Source organism: Sphaerodactylus townsendi, linkage group LG16 (genome assembly GCF_021028975.2).
Source record: "Sphaerodactylus townsendi isolate TG3544 linkage group LG16, MPM_Stown_v2.3, whole genome shotgun sequence".
NCBI classification, from domain to species: domain Eukaryota; kingdom Metazoa; phylum Chordata; class Lepidosauria; order Squamata; family Sphaerodactylidae; genus Sphaerodactylus; species Sphaerodactylus townsendi.
Genome location: NC_059440.1, coordinates 24,725,717 through 24,740,431, shown reverse-complemented (window position 1 = coordinate 24,740,431; position 14,715 = coordinate 24,725,717). Strand labels below are relative to the sequence as shown.

Sequence of the window (14,715 nt, the reverse complement as noted above, 5' to 3'; positions counted from 1 at the left end):
ACCATAAAGGCCCTAATGTGTGTGTGTAAAGATCCATCAAGTGACAGCTGACTTATGTTGACTGAAGAAAAGGGATTTGAATCAAGTGAAAAGCAGAGGTGGTTTGTCAATACATTCCTCTGCAGTGCCTTCATTGGAGATCTCCCTTCCAAGTACCGAGTCGACCCTGCTTAGGTTCTGAGATCCAACAAGATACCGTCACTTCAATGGTCCTAATAGACCTCAGCAAGAGCAGCATGGGTTCAGCATCATTTTAGTGTTCAAGAATATGTCCAATAGATACAACACTGATCACTTCAGAAGCATTACAGAAGAAGAAGAAGAAGAAGAAGAAGAAGAGGAGGAGGAGGAGGAGGAGGAAGAGGAGGAGGAAGAGGAGGAGGAAGAGGAGGAGGAGGAGGAGTTTGGAATTATACACCACCTTTCTCTCTTGTAAGGAGACCCAAAGGGGTTTACAAGCTCCTTTCCCTTCCTCTCCCCACAACAGACACCTTGTGAGGTTGATGTGGCAGGGAGAGTTCTGAGAGAATCTGTGACTAGCCCAAGGTCACCCAGTAGGAGTGTGGAAACACATCTGGTTCACCAGGTAAGCCTCTGCCACTCAGGTGGAGGAGTGAGGAATCAAACCTGGTTCTCCAAATCAGAATCCACCTGCTCTTGACCACTACACCACGCTGGCTCTCTGGGCCAAGGAAGGAGGAAAGGAAGTGCCGTTCTGCAGCAGCCAATCAAATAGAAGTGCTCGGAAGGGGGGTCCTGGCCAGTGCTATGCAGAAGGGCAATAGCACGAGCCAATCACGCTCAACGAAACCTTTGAATGTGGTATCCCCCAAAACTTACAAACAAAACCAAAAAAAGGAAGATCTATTTACAAGGAACCCTGACCTGGACAGCCCAGGCTAATCTGATCTCGTCAAATGTCAGGAGCTAAGCAGGGTCAGGTCAGTATTTAGATGGGAGGCCACCAAGGAATACCAGGGTTGCTATGAAGAGGCAGGCAATGGCAAACCACCTCTAAAGGTCAGCTTTGACTTGACGGCACTTTACACACACACAAGGGAGAAGTACCTGAAAAGAGGCATCAACCCTTGCAAATACAGACAGAGTGTGTGAACCAGCCCAATCTTGGAATCAGAACCTCGAAATCCACATGTGCACTAAGAATGCTGTTTGTGCTAGAGTGGTCCCTGCCAGGCTTGGCTCTCTCTCTGGGTTTATTAATCTAATCCTCTTGGACAGAACATGCTGCTCTGGTTTCCCACTTGGCTCTCCTGTATATGTTAGGATTACGTGAACAGGCAAACACCTTCCAGGATCCGATCCGCCGTTTGGCCAGGCCAAGCGTGGATTTATTTATTATCTATGCCTCTGGAGCAGTTCTGGGGAGCCCAGCACAGTTTGCAGGCCCGACCGGGGACGTCTGGACATACTTTGCTCGCATCCGTGGCCCATGAATCCCGGCGGGCAGCCACACTCGCCCGTGATGTGGTTGCAGGGTCGTCCCGGAGCACAGTTGCAGCTGGAGGCACAGTCTTTCCCGAAGGAACCGGGCAGGCAGGCTGTGGGGAGCACAAAACACAGAGTCAGCTCTGGGACGACGGGCATCGTTCAAGCAAGGAGCAGAATGATTGCAAACGGCAGAATGGGTTATTGTTGGAGGCTTGGGGGAAAGCAGGACTTTAATTTCCTGTGGGCTCGGCTGCCTGGTTTCCAGCTGGGTGGTCTTCCAACTGGGCAACTGTTAACAAGCCAACATCTTTCTTTGGAAAGCCTATGCCCCCCCCCCAAAAAAATGGCTCTGGCTTCACACCAAATCTCTGCTACCCCCAGTGTAAAGTTTATGAGAGATCCTTTAGTTGGCCTTGGCCAAGAGTCTGGGAGCCCCTGATGTAAGGAACTCAGTGTTCTTGGGGACATAGAAAGGACTATAGGAGGTGATTAAAAACAAAAAAGGATCAACTGTTTTGGGACAGGAGAGAAGAGGGATCGGCACATGTTCCTAGGTTCCTAGTTCAGGCAGGAGATGAAAGTCAGTGTTGTTATTTATTCCCTCATACCATAATACCATAGTAGCCAGAGGCAGAGGTTACTGGTGTGGTCTCTGCCATGCTCCCACAGCACAGATGGCCAGAGGCCCCTTCCGCACATGCAAAATAATGCACTTTCAATCCACTTTCAATGCACTTTGTAGTTGTGCGGAATAGCAAAATCCACTTGCAGCCGCCCACCGCCAAGCCCTGCCCACCCGCCTCCCTGCAGGGCAGCTCCTGAGCCCATGTCCCTATAGGCCATATGCCTCTGAGTCAGGGTGTTCACGAACTGCTCATCCCCTCTTACCTGCTTAGCTGGTTACTTTCCAGCTTGCCTCCAGACCACCAGGCCTCAACAGAACTGGCTACAGCTGTCTCACCTTTTTCACAATGACGTCCTCTCCAACCTGGTGGGCAGTCGCAAGCACCTGTGATATGATGGCACGAGATGCCACTCTCGCAGTCACACCTCTTGCCACACTGGTCCCCATAAGTCCCCTCTGGGCAAGCTGTAAAGAGAAGAAAGGGTTCAGTGGTTTGTCCTCCCAAGATTCAAAAATCTCCCACCCTTAAGTAAACACAAGCCTATTATGCAAACAGCGCTTACCACAACTGTGAGTGGCATTCGCTTTGCAATCTTGGATCTGCGGTGTTCTGCCCCTTTTTGTAAACCATCCTCCCCCACCCCACCCCATGGTTTTTGCCATATCAGCTCCTGCCTCCAGCTGCTGCAGGTCTGTGGTCATGTTTGACGTCTGCGGGGGGGGGGGGGTGTCATATTTTTTTGCATTTCATGCCAAAGCCCCAACTCAGCTGCAGTGTTAGCAAATTCAATTGTTCACACATACACCCCTGCACTTCCTCGTTGCTCATAGTTCCTGCAGCCTTCATTCTACTGATCCCATCCCTGCAAAATGCCATAACGGTCAATATCAAGAGATCTCTGGGTCCTCCCTCCCAGCTCCAATCCACTGTCACTGCTGTGATTTTCTGCCAGGTTCTCTCTGTTCCACTTGGCAGCCACATAATTTTTTTAAAAAAATTGGATCATTATAATAGCTAAATATTGATATATCACTGTATAAATACATGAGCTTGGCAGGGCTTCAGTTTTGGGAGGGGGAGTGTTTTGGAAGCATCAGGATGTCTCAGCGTGGTGTAGTGGTTAAGAGCAGGTGCACTCTAATCTGGAGAACCGGGGTTTGATTCTCAGCTCTGCCACTTGAGCGGTGGAGGCTTATCTGGTGAACCAGATTAGCTTGTGCACTCCAACACAGCCAGTTGGGTGACCTTGGGCTAGTCACAGTTCTTTGGAACTCTCTCAGCCCCACCCACCTCACAGGGTGTTTGTTGTGGGGGGGGGGAGGGAAAGGAGTTTGTAAGCCCCTTTGTGTCTCCTTACAGAAGAGAAAGGGGGGATATAAATCCAAACTCCTCTTCTTCTTCTGTAAGTAAATAGTTTTATGCAACATTGGGATGTCTCGGATGGTGTACACCATTTACTGTTCACCATACTTTCTTCCTTACCACCACCAAGTCTAGCTAAAAGGAAGTACAAGAAGTCCCTCTGCTCCGCATGAAATTTAGGAGTAGAGTATTTTCAGCAGAAACCATGCCAAAGAACAGTTCCAACAGCAAAAAAAGAAAAATTGGCACCCTGAGGGATTGGGAGTGCTGACGAGGGAAGAAAGAGAGGAAGCTACAAAGTAACGCAAATCACGCGACGCTTTTCATAAAAGTGCTCTCCCCCTGGACTTATTCGGGTGTGAAAAGTTCTCCCTTGAATGGAGCCAAACATTATTGGAAGTGTTATTCCTGGCCACCGTCAGAAGGTTTTGGACCCCACGACAATCTCAACACAATCCAGGGTATTTAGCGGGACGGGCCCTGGTAGTTGGGATTTTGCTGTTACTTCTCTCCTCGCAGAGGGAGGTTGAGGTCCAAAGCAAAGCTCAAGCGCTTTTGGTAAGGATCAGCTCCCCAGGTGGCGTAATATTTATGCCAACGGTTTGCTCGTGAAGCACGTTAACTGTAGAATTGTTGGCCAGTTGCTCTGAGCTCCTTGGCAACAAGCACAAAAAGCTGCAAAGGATCACAGGATCCTTGCTCCTTCAGAGGACTTAAGTGACAAGGGAGTAGGATCTGGTTGAACATTGGGAGAAATTACTTAACAGTAGGAACAGTTTGTCAATGAAACCAGTTATCGGGGAGGGGAAAGTGTCCCTTGCTGGAGAAGAAGAAAAGGAGTTTGGATTTATATCCCACCTTTCTCTCCTGCAAGGAGATTCAAGATGACTTACAAGCTCTTTTCCCTTCCCACAATGGACACCTTGTGAGGCTGAGAGAGTTGTGAGAGAACTGTGACTAGCCCAAGGTCACCAGCAGGAATGTAGGAGTGTGGAAACACATCTGGTTCACCAGATAAGCCTCCGCCACTCAGGTGGAGGAGTGGGGAATCAAACCCAGTTCTCCAGATTAGAAACCACCCACTCTTCACCACTACACCATGCTGGAGAAGAAGCATGGAGACCTCCAGCATCTCCCAGGAATGCTCTAGTTACCTCGTACTGTTTTGAGCTATGAAAATGGTTTTCAATCCATTGGTTGAACCTTCACGTGGAGCCCTGTAGAGTTGCTATAACTGTTGCTAGTTGGTATACACAGAGGGTTAGCTCTGAATGCCTCCTGCCTTCCTTTACACCCATGCTGAGAGATGCAACAGCTAAAGTCACTCAAGGTTGGATAGTGGTGGAGCAAGGGAGATGTGGGGGCTAGAGCCCCAGGCACTGCATCCCGGGGGGTGCACTGCAAGCTGTAGTTGCAAGGGGTGGGAACCACCTGTGGGGCCTAGGTACTGTTTTATACAGTTATGCCCCTGAGGGTGGACAGGAGGAAGGGAAGGAGAGCATGTATGGGGAATAGAAGAGGGATGGGCAATCCTTGAAGAAGAAGAAGAAGAAGAAGGAGAAGGAAAAGGAAAAGGAAAAGGAAAAGGAAAAGGAAAAGGAAAAGGAAAAGGAGAAGGAGAAGGAGAAGGAGAAGGAGAAGGAGAAGGAGAAGGAGACGGAGACGGAGACGGAGACGGAGACGGAGAAGAAGAAGAAGAAGAAGAAGAAGAAGAAGAAGAAGAAGAAGAAGAAGAAGAAGAAGAAGAAGAAGAAGAAGAAGAAGAGGAGGAGGAGGAGGAGGAGGAGGAGGAGGAGGAGGAGGAGGAGGAGGAGGAGGAGGGGGAGACTCAATGCAGCTTACGAACTCCTTTCCCTTCCTCTCCCCACAGCAGACACCTTCTGAACAAACTGTGCCTAGCCCAAGGTCACCCAGCAGCATTCACGTGGAAGAGTGGGGAAACAAACCTGGTTCACCTGATTAGAGTCCACCACTCTTAACCACCATACCACATTGGCTCTTGGAATCTTCCTGCCAAGCCACTGAAAACCTGGAACTGAACCTTCTGGCTGCCAACCGGCACAGTCCCTCCTCATCTACCTTCCTGGCACTCAGGGGACCAGCAGGCATGGTTTAGGAAAAAAGTGAGGAAGAAACTCAAACTGTGCACACTGGCTGGGTGAAAAGCTGGCCCTTTGCCCAAAGACCTCCAATGTCTTGGCACCAGTCCTGAGTCCTCCAAGATGGGATTGAAATGTGGAGGGGGGTGGACTTGGGGCTCGCTTGGAGGTTTGGCGAAATTCCCGGCAGCTGCCAGTTCCCAAGTGGGATGGGTAGTAACCTAAGCTAAGTGTAGCTCGTGTTCCAGCACGTGAGGTTGCCCCAAGGGTCTGCCAAGTCCACTCGGGCCTCGTTATCTGGTTCTCGCCTTCGACAGAAGGAGCAAGTGGCAGTGATCCAAGGCAAACACAGAGAGAAGGTAAAAGGAAGGTAGAGCGACGGGCCTTCAAGAACTCAAGTCCCGGCCCTTTCCGAAAAGGGAAGGGTAATTCAAACCAGACTCTGGAGATGCCAGTTGTAATTTGCATCTGGAAAATTCCAGCAAATGTTAGGAGTTTTCAAAACTCCATTTGGGCCCTGTCTCCTGTTGGATGGATCTCAGCTCAGGGAATCACTTGAATTCGGCAATATTCTTATTTAATCCCGTCAAATGTTCTGTCCATGTAGCACCAGCCCTGCCTTTTGGTAAATCATTTTCATTTCACCGAATTTTCTGAAAATTTTAATTTCGGCAAAGCCCGTGCCAATGCTCACTCTCTGATTCCATGCCTGCACAGATTAGAAACCTCTCCTTCCTGATGTATTAAGCATGCTTCTCAGTGTCTCCTGACCTAAATTCCTCTTGTTCTTATAACTAAAAGGAACTAAAACATCAGGAAGCAGTGGCACTTTCCATTTCAAAAGTTTTTACAGATAGATGTCCATTATGTTTGACATCCATTGAAGGTTGTTGTTGTTGTTGTTGTTGTTGTTTAGGGATCATTTTTCGTTTATAAAATACCCCCAAGTTGTTTATTGTCTCAACAGCACAAGGCTGGGGGGTGGGGTTTAGATCAGGAAAATGTAGTTCAAGCAGGAGGAGAGGTGGTGTAGTGGTTAAGAGCAGGTTAAAAGCAGATGGATTCTAATCTGGAGAACTGGGTTTGATTCCCCACTCCTCCACCTGAGTGGTGGAGGCTTACTTAGTGATGTGTTTCCACACTCCTGCATTCCTGCTGGGTGACCTTGGGCTAGTCACAGTTCTCTTGGAACTCTCTCATCCCCACCGACCTCACAAGGCATCTGTTTTGGGGAGAGGAAGGGAAAGGAGCTTGTAACCCCCTTTGAGTCTCCTTACAGGAGAGAAAGGTGGGGTATAAATACAAACTCTCCTTCTAAATGTTCCTTCCTGTAGAAGTGATGCTCCATTCCAATATGAGGAAATCCATTCATGGATTTCCTACGTAACATGTAATTAGGCCCTGAGTACCCCAGAATATTTCTACTTACAACTTTGACACCTCTCTCCTGTCCAGCCTGTGCGGCAAAGGCAACGCCCCGTCTGTGGCTCGCATAGCCCTCCATTCTGGCAGCTGCAACTTTGATCGCAGTCCATCCCGTATTTTCCTTGGGCGCACTCTAAGAGAAAAGATGCATTCAGAGAAGGAATCTGGTATATACAGCCTTTCAGCATTCATCTTGCAAGGTTAAGACCACTAACTGCCAAATCCCAGGCCTAGGGAATTGCTCATTTGGTATCACAGAATCATAGAGTTGTAAGAGATTACAAGGGCCATCAAGTCCAGCCCCCTGCAATGCAGGAACACAAAATCAAAGTATTCCCGACATATGATCATCCAGCCTCAGTTTAAAAACCTCTAAAGAAGGAGAGTCCACCACCCTCCAAGGCAGTGAGTTCCCCTGTCGAACAGCCCTTACTGTCAGGAAGTTCTTCCTCAAAGGGTGACCATGTTGGTCTGTAGTAGAACAGCCAGAGTTGAGTGCACTGGCATATTAGATTTTAATGATTTTAAAATGTTACCATCTGGAATTGGAACTGGAACTAGAGGAGAGTTCATAAATCATGCACATGCACAAACACACCAGCAGAATTCCTGATACTGAAAAATGGACAACAGCAGGCACAATTTTTAAATTCATTTTAAAATTTCTGCTCCTCTTTCAAAGCCACACTGGACTCTCAAAGGCAAATTTGGCGAGTGAATCTGCCCTGCCCCTATCTGATTGGCTGATAGAGGTATTCTTACCTAGCTCACAGGCCAATCCAATCCATCCTTCAGGGCACCTGCACCACCCAGTTTCAGGATCACACGTTCCACCATTTTGACACAGACACTGCTGCTGGCAACTTATTCCGTAGAAGCCATCCGGACACCCTTGAAGGAGGGGGAAAAATCCACCACCACCATTAGATCAGATTCAAACAAAGCCCTAAATTTTACACGGGGATGAATTTTTAGAATCCCAGTTTGAGAAGCTGAGGAGATAGGTTTATGCTTGGGTTTGATGGAAAAGAGACAAAGGCCATGGGAAAGCATACCAGGAATGAGGGGGGACAATGATAAAGCAGAGAGGACTGGTCTCAGGGGTCAACATTGTTGACACTTGCCAAGTCCCACAACCTAGCTGAGGCCCAGCCCTGATTGGAGACACCGGGTCCATGTCCCATTTCCAAACAGAGGCGTGTCTGGAAGCAGAGTGCAAAGGACTCACACGCTGCATCCTCTGTTGGCCACAGGGTTGCCAACCTCCTCTCTCAGAGATACAACTGATCTCCAGACTACAGAGATCAGCTTCTCTGGAGAAAATGGTGGCTTTGTAGGCGCGCAACCTATGGCAGTATATCCTGCTGAAGTCCCTCCCCAAACCCTGCCCATGAAAACCTGCAGCCACCCCTTAGAGCATGACATCTTCATGCAGGTAAGCGGTTGTGTTGTGAGGTTGTGTGGTTTCAGCAGGCCAATCAACTGGAGACACCTTGGGTCAACAGGACCAGCCATTTGTGCTGGATAAATGATGCCAGAGACCCAGTCTGACAAAAGGTAGATCAAGACACTGGCAATGGATACCTTGCTTGCAGGCAGCTCCCGTCCATCCAGGTGCGCAGAGACACTGGCCACTGATATGGTCGCAGGTGGCACCATTAAAGCAGCTGCATTCCTGGCTGCAGTTTTCTCCATACCAGTGAGGTGGGCAAGCTGGAGGGGAAGCAGACAGACACGAGGGAGCGCTCATATGCAAGACTGAAGCTCACCACGGCATCTCCCAGGGACTAAGGAGGAGTTTAACACGAAGAGGGCATTACCAAAGGCTACTTACTTTGGTTGCAGTTTGGGCCGATCCAGCCAGCAGGACAGATGCAGAGCCCCATCAGGGGGTCACAGCGGGCTCCATTCAGGCACTGGCAGGCCTCCCGGCATTCCACCCCGTAAAACCCGTCTGGACAGGCTGAGGGGAAAAGAGCCCCACAAGAGAGTGTCAGTGCTTCGATTGAGTGTTCCTGCATGGCAGGGGGTTGGACTTGATGGCCCTTGGGGGTCTCTTCCAACTCTATGATTTCTATGTGTAGCTTCTGATGGGGAAAGGCCAGGCGTATAATTTAGATGTTTCCCTTGAGAGTGTTTGAAGCACCTTAAAGGGGAAAAAAATCACTCTCAGAAATTCCCTCAGTACATCCAGGTCTGAAGTGAGATTTGAACTGGGCACTTGTGGTCTTCACTGAGATGCTATGTCACCTAGACACCAATCGCACCTTCACACCTATCACCTATTGCTCCTTCAGCATCATCAGTGGGATAGTTCAAATAATAATATAGGAAAAGGGGACAGATTATTTGAAGCACTGTTTCTATGAATCACCCCCAAAAAGAGGGGGGGGGGGCTCACAGCAGCCATGAAACATTTGGAGGAGGTGAATGTGAACAAACATTGTGGTAAAGGGGGGGGGATTCGAAAATGTTCTGCAAACATTTTAGATGACTTGTGCCTTGATACAACAAGACTTTTATTGGCTATAACGTTCATTGTGTGTTCTCTGATTGGCCGGGATCATTAATCATAGGAAGAAGTAGAGACCATGTGAAAAAAAAATGCAACACTATAGACTCAATCCCTCATATCCTGCTTTACTGTTCGAGGTATAATGATATTAGAACCGATCTGGGAGCTTTACTACCTCTAGAATTTATGTTTCTCTCAGACAAAATAAAAATGTCTAAGCTATTGAACAGCCCTAATGTAGAAATTTCTGAAGCAGTTGCTACATTTTTAATCCATGTTCTACATGATATATAACAATGATCCTGTTTTTGCACTTGGAGTGTATGGTACTTCTGGTTTATGCCTAATAAAGGTTTTTGGATTGGATTGGAAAAAAATGCCCTTAAGGCAGCTGTCAATTGGGCAGCGAGCAAGAAGAAAACAGCCAGTGAAAAAGGAGATTAAAAAAAGGAGATCAGAGAGCTCTCCCCCCACCCCATCCAGTGACCACTACATTCATACTTAAAATGTCGAATACTTGAGCAAAGAGATCACAGAATACAGCCTCTCCAGAGAGCACTATTTTCACACCTAAAACATTCATGGGAGAGCATCTGGGCCAGATTGGCTTTTCCTTTACCAGCAACTGGCAAAACAATTTACAGCCAATCAGTGGAAAGGAAAGAAAACTCACCCCGGTGGGCAGTAAAAATACAGGATATCAGCAGTCAGAGATTTCAAGCCTCAGCTCGGAAAAGCACACGGTTCAAGTTACTTACGGCGCTCGCAAAAGGTCCCCCTCCAGCCAGGAGCGCAAGTGCAGGCCCCACTGACGTGGTCGCAAGCGGCTCCGTTATCGCATTGGCACCGGTGGCGGCAGTTTGGGCCAAAGTTCCCTTCTGGGCACTCTTGGGAAAAACCGAGGAATGGGAAAGAAAGACCATTGGAAAGAGGCAGCGTCTTGGGTCCCAAAGTCAAGCACAGCTAAGGAGGGTGTCGGTGTCTGTTGGCAACCACTGACCCCCTGTTCTTGGATACAGGGGCCTCTGGCAGCTACCCAAACTGTTGACTGCAGATGCCAACCCTGTCTTCCTAAATGTTAAGGTCATCTGGATGGAGTCATGCATTGGAGGCCTTACGATGCTTAGTCTTTTTTATGCCGGAGGTGTGCTGGTTCCCAGTAGTGGTTAAGAGCAGAGGACTCTAATCTGGAGAACTCAGCTTGATTCCCCACTCCTCCACAGGAACAGTGGACTCTTATCTGGTGGACTGGATTTGTTTCCCCACCCCTACATTCCTGCTGGGTGATCTTGGGCTAGTCACAGTTCTTTCAGAACTCTCTCAGCCCCATCTGCCTCACAAGGTGTCTACTGTGGGGAGAGGAAGAGAAAAGGAGTTTGTAAGCTGCTTTGACACTCCTTACAAGAGAGAAAAGTGGGGTATAAATCCAAACTCTTCCTCTTCTTGTTTGGGAACGGTTTCTTCAGGAAGGGTCCCAACGTTGCCCTCTCTGCTGGCCAGGCAATGACAACATTTATACCAGTGCGTTGTTGGCACACCACAAACTCAACACAATGGGAAAAGACCTGAAGGCCACACTCACTCTGATCACAACGGGCCCCCGTGTAGCCAGCTTCACAGACACACTGTCCCGTCACAGGGTTGCAGCTCCAATCACCATTGCTGCAGTTGCATGTGTTAATGCAGTCAGGACCCCAACGGCCGACGTCACAGGCTGAAAACGAGATTGTGTTAGCACAGAGGATTGGGAGGCAAGAGACGTTTCATTTCTCCAAGAACAAAAAAACCCCCTATTTGGTAGGGACCACAATAACGCATCACAACTCAGACCTTAGATGAAAGGGGAATACCCTTTATGGGATACAGAAGAACAGCATGCTACCTCTTTGGCAGTTGTAGCCAGTCCAGCCCGGAGCACAGCTGCACTTCCCAAGCTCGGGGTGACAGTAGCCTTCATTCCCGCAGTTGCAACGCATTTGGCAATCTTGCCCAAACCAGCCAGGGGAGCACACTGCAAAGGGAGGAAAACGGAACGTATTTATGGAACGGAAAACAGAACTTTTATCCCTCTGCATGGTGCTATACAAGACTTATACTGCATCCAGTTCTGGGCACCACATTCAAGAAGGGTATTGACAAGTTGGAGCATGTCCAGAGGAGGGCAGGAAATAGTAAAAGATCTGGAATCCATGCCCTATGAGGAGCGGCTTAAGGAGTGAGGTATGTTTAGTCTGGAGAACAGAAAGTTAAGGGGTGATGTGATAGGCATGTTTAAATATTTGAAGAGATGTCATGTTGAAGAAAGAGCAAGCTTGTTTTCTGCTGCTCCAGAGACTAGGACACGGCACACTAAACTAAACTGTGTGAAAAGAGATTCCACCTAAACATCAGGAAGAACTTCCTGACTGTAAGGGCTGTTCAACAATGGAATACGCTGCCTCAGCGGGTCGTGGAGTCACCTTCTTTAGAGGTTTTTAAATAGAGGCTGGATGGCCAACTGTTCAAGAGTGTGTTCCTGCATGGCAGTGGGTTGGACTGGATGGCCCTGGTTGGTCTCTTCCAACTCTATGATCCCATGACCCTGCTCCAAAGAGTTCACAATTTAAAATGTGACCTGAAGGACTTACTGTCTTGGCAGCGGCTGCCAGTGTATCCAGGACGGCAGATGCAAACACCTGTGGTAGGGTCACAGCGACCTCTATTTGCACACTCTGGGCAGATTTCCTGGCATCCTCGTCCCCAGTGACCTTCCGGGCAATCTGAACCATAGAGAGAGAGGAATGCTATTGATCCAGCTCTAGCAGTGATTTCTGGTTCTCCTTCTGCTAGTATTCAGCGGGGAGGATGGGCCAAGCAACAGAACCTTGATGAATCACGGCTCTCCTAGCTAGCCTTATTTTTTCTTAAGTAGCCATGGGACCCATGCAATCCGGTACTTCAAGCACTGCTCTCTGCCTTTTCAAGTCTCGCCAAGGCAGCACCTGTGTTTGCACTGAGCTTGTGTTATTGTTTGTTTGTTTGTTTGTTTGTTTATTATTGGATTTTTATACCGCCCACCCCCGGATGCAATCACACACAGGAATGACAAAGCCTTCCTCTCTTCCTGGTGTCGTATCTTTGGGTTTTCCAGCAGCAGGCAGAGACACAGTTTTCCCCTCTTCTATTTCATCTTCACAACCAGCATGAATGGAAGGTTAGGCTGAGAGGGTGTGACTGGACCAACAATATTCCATGGCAGAGCGGGGATTCAAACTCAGGTCTCCCGGATTCCAGTCCAACAACCTAACCACTACATTATTCAGTGTAACATATAGTACTGTTGAGCAATGGGCTCTTTTTCATGGCCATTTCTACCTCCTGACCTGCAAGGGAGGCACACAAGTATGAGAATCTTAACCTAAAAAACTGTACAGAGGAAAGAAGTCAACAGCTTGAGTTCACCCATCCCTGCACCTCTGGGCTGGGAGAAACTATGTTTTTTTTCTGACTGCTAAGCAGCTGTCAAATTCTGACAGCCAGATGTTTGGAGCCTCACCTTGGCCACAGTCCACTCCGGTCTTCCCAGCCCCACACTGGCATTTCCCCGTGAACCGGTCACATGGCGAGCCATGACAGGAACAGGTCTTCAGACAGTTCACCCCGTATTTCCCTCCGGTACATTCTATAAAGTGAAATAATTGGGGAGAGTAAAACAAGCAATTAGATACCAGATGTGGTTGGCCAAACACAACTGAGCTCAGTAGCCAAACTGCCCACTGATGAGAAGTGCCTCTCCTCCCCATATTTTGTTGGGTTCCCATGAACCAAAATGCCCTCCCACCCCTGAGTCTTACCACACCAATTTCAAGCTGTTCAATTGGAGGACATTTTGGGCCTTTCCCCACTCTCTTGGATCCCCCCATGCTGCGCGCTGCTCTCAGCGTGCGGCATCCCAGGCGGGCGCCCAGGCGTCCCCACGCCCAGGTGTCATCAAAAGGCGCCCTTAAGAAGAGCGCCTGGGATGCCGTGCACTGAGGAGGCGCGACAGCGGCAGCGGCGGGGTGGCTGCGCTGTCACCGCCCCTGTTGTGGGGAGTGCCGGGGGACCCCGCGCTATTCTCCTCAAGTAGCGCGGGGCTTAAGGTAAGTGGGGAAAGGCCCTTTGGTGATTTGGAGACTAACGGGTCATAACTTTTACTAGCGGTAATCAAGCACCATTCTGCAGGGCCTGCAAGATGCTGATATTCTGCCAAGCGGCAAGAGTTTCATTCTTCTGCCCTCCCTGCTCCTATTTATTTGCTGTTCTCAGTTATTTTGGTAATTTAATCATTAATTTAATTAATAACATTTAATTATATATTTAATTATTTAAACTTTCTCTTTGAGTTTTTGGTGTTTTCCTTGTGTTAGTGTTCTATTTTCCCTCTGACCCTGGCTGTTTCCTGTTAGGGAGATACAAAGTTAGATTTTTAAATGATCATTTTATTTGTGATTGATTTATAGGTATTATTTTAATTGCGGTGTGACAAGCCCTGAGTCTAGCTGTAATCAGGAAAGAGCAGGCTATAAATCTAATAAATGAAGAAGAAGAGTCTGGATTTATACCCTGATTTTCTCAATCATACGGAGTCTCAAAGGGGCTTACAAGCTTCTTTTTCTTCCTCTCCCCAAAACAGACACCTTTTGAGGCAGGTGGGGCTGAGAGAGTTCTGAGAGAACTGTGGCTAACCCAAGGTCACCTATTGGACTGCATGTGGAGGAGTGGGGAAACAAATCTGGCTAATAGTGTGGAGAGTGTTTTTTTTTTAAGACTTCAACTCTTCAGCAGTGGATGTAAAGTGTTGCACCTCAGAGCAAAAATAAAAGATCTTCAAGGACCTAAAGCAAGCAGGTTTGCACTTCCATTGGCTGATTAGGGAGGCAGGGACGGGAAGAAACACTGGTGAGGGAAGCCCCCAAGAGCTTAAATGTCCTCAGTCCATGAATGCCCAGCTGGGCAGGGAATCTCGTTGCATGTCCGCCCATAAGCTGTGGTAACCCCCCCTTCTGAGAGGCTGGAGGGAAAAGGACAGCCACATCGGAGGCTTTTTTTCAAATTTCAGAAGGAAATAATATTTTTGAGGCCGCGCAACCATATGTGGGTCCCTCAACCTTGCACAGACTGAGTTTCTGCCCCAATGCCAAAAGATTCAGATCCAGTTGGGGGCTCTGGGGGACCCCTGCACTTGGAACCGTCCTGCTCCTGAGCCTCTGTGTTGGAA

The 14,715-nt window shown here is 48.4% G+C and overlaps 1 protein-coding gene across 3 annotated transcripts in view; it reads right to left on the bottom strand.

Moving 5' to 3' along the window:
• The window catches only part of MEGF6 (multiple EGF like domains 6), a 154,350-nt gene that overhangs the window by 13,185 nt on the left and 126,450 nt on the right, over window positions 1–14,715 (bottom strand). For all 3 annotated transcript variants that reach the window (XR_007246343.1, XM_048519305.1, XM_048519304.1), the window contains 11 exons: window positions 13,012–13,137; window positions 12,104–12,235; window positions 11,359–11,487; window positions 11,059–11,190; window positions 10,235–10,363; window positions 8,796–8,924; window positions 8,546–8,674; window positions 7,724–7,852; window positions 6,966–7,094; window positions 2,411–2,539; window positions 1,431–1,559 (listed from right to left, as the gene is read on the bottom strand). Coding sequence is in view for 2 of the 3 variants with exons in the window: in XM_048519305.1 (XP_048375262.1) it covers window positions 1,431–1,559; window positions 2,411–2,539; window positions 6,966–7,094; window positions 7,724–7,852; window positions 8,546–8,674; window positions 8,796–8,924; window positions 10,235–10,363; window positions 11,059–11,190; window positions 11,359–11,487; window positions 12,104–12,235; window positions 13,012–13,137 (1,422 nt within the window). In the remaining variant the exon portion in view is untranslated. The remainder of the gene's footprint in view (window positions 1–1,430; window positions 1,560–2,410; window positions 2,540–6,965; window positions 7,095–7,723; window positions 7,853–8,545; window positions 8,675–8,795; window positions 8,925–10,234; window positions 10,364–11,058; window positions 11,191–11,358; window positions 11,488–12,103; window positions 12,236–13,011; window positions 13,138–14,715) is intronic.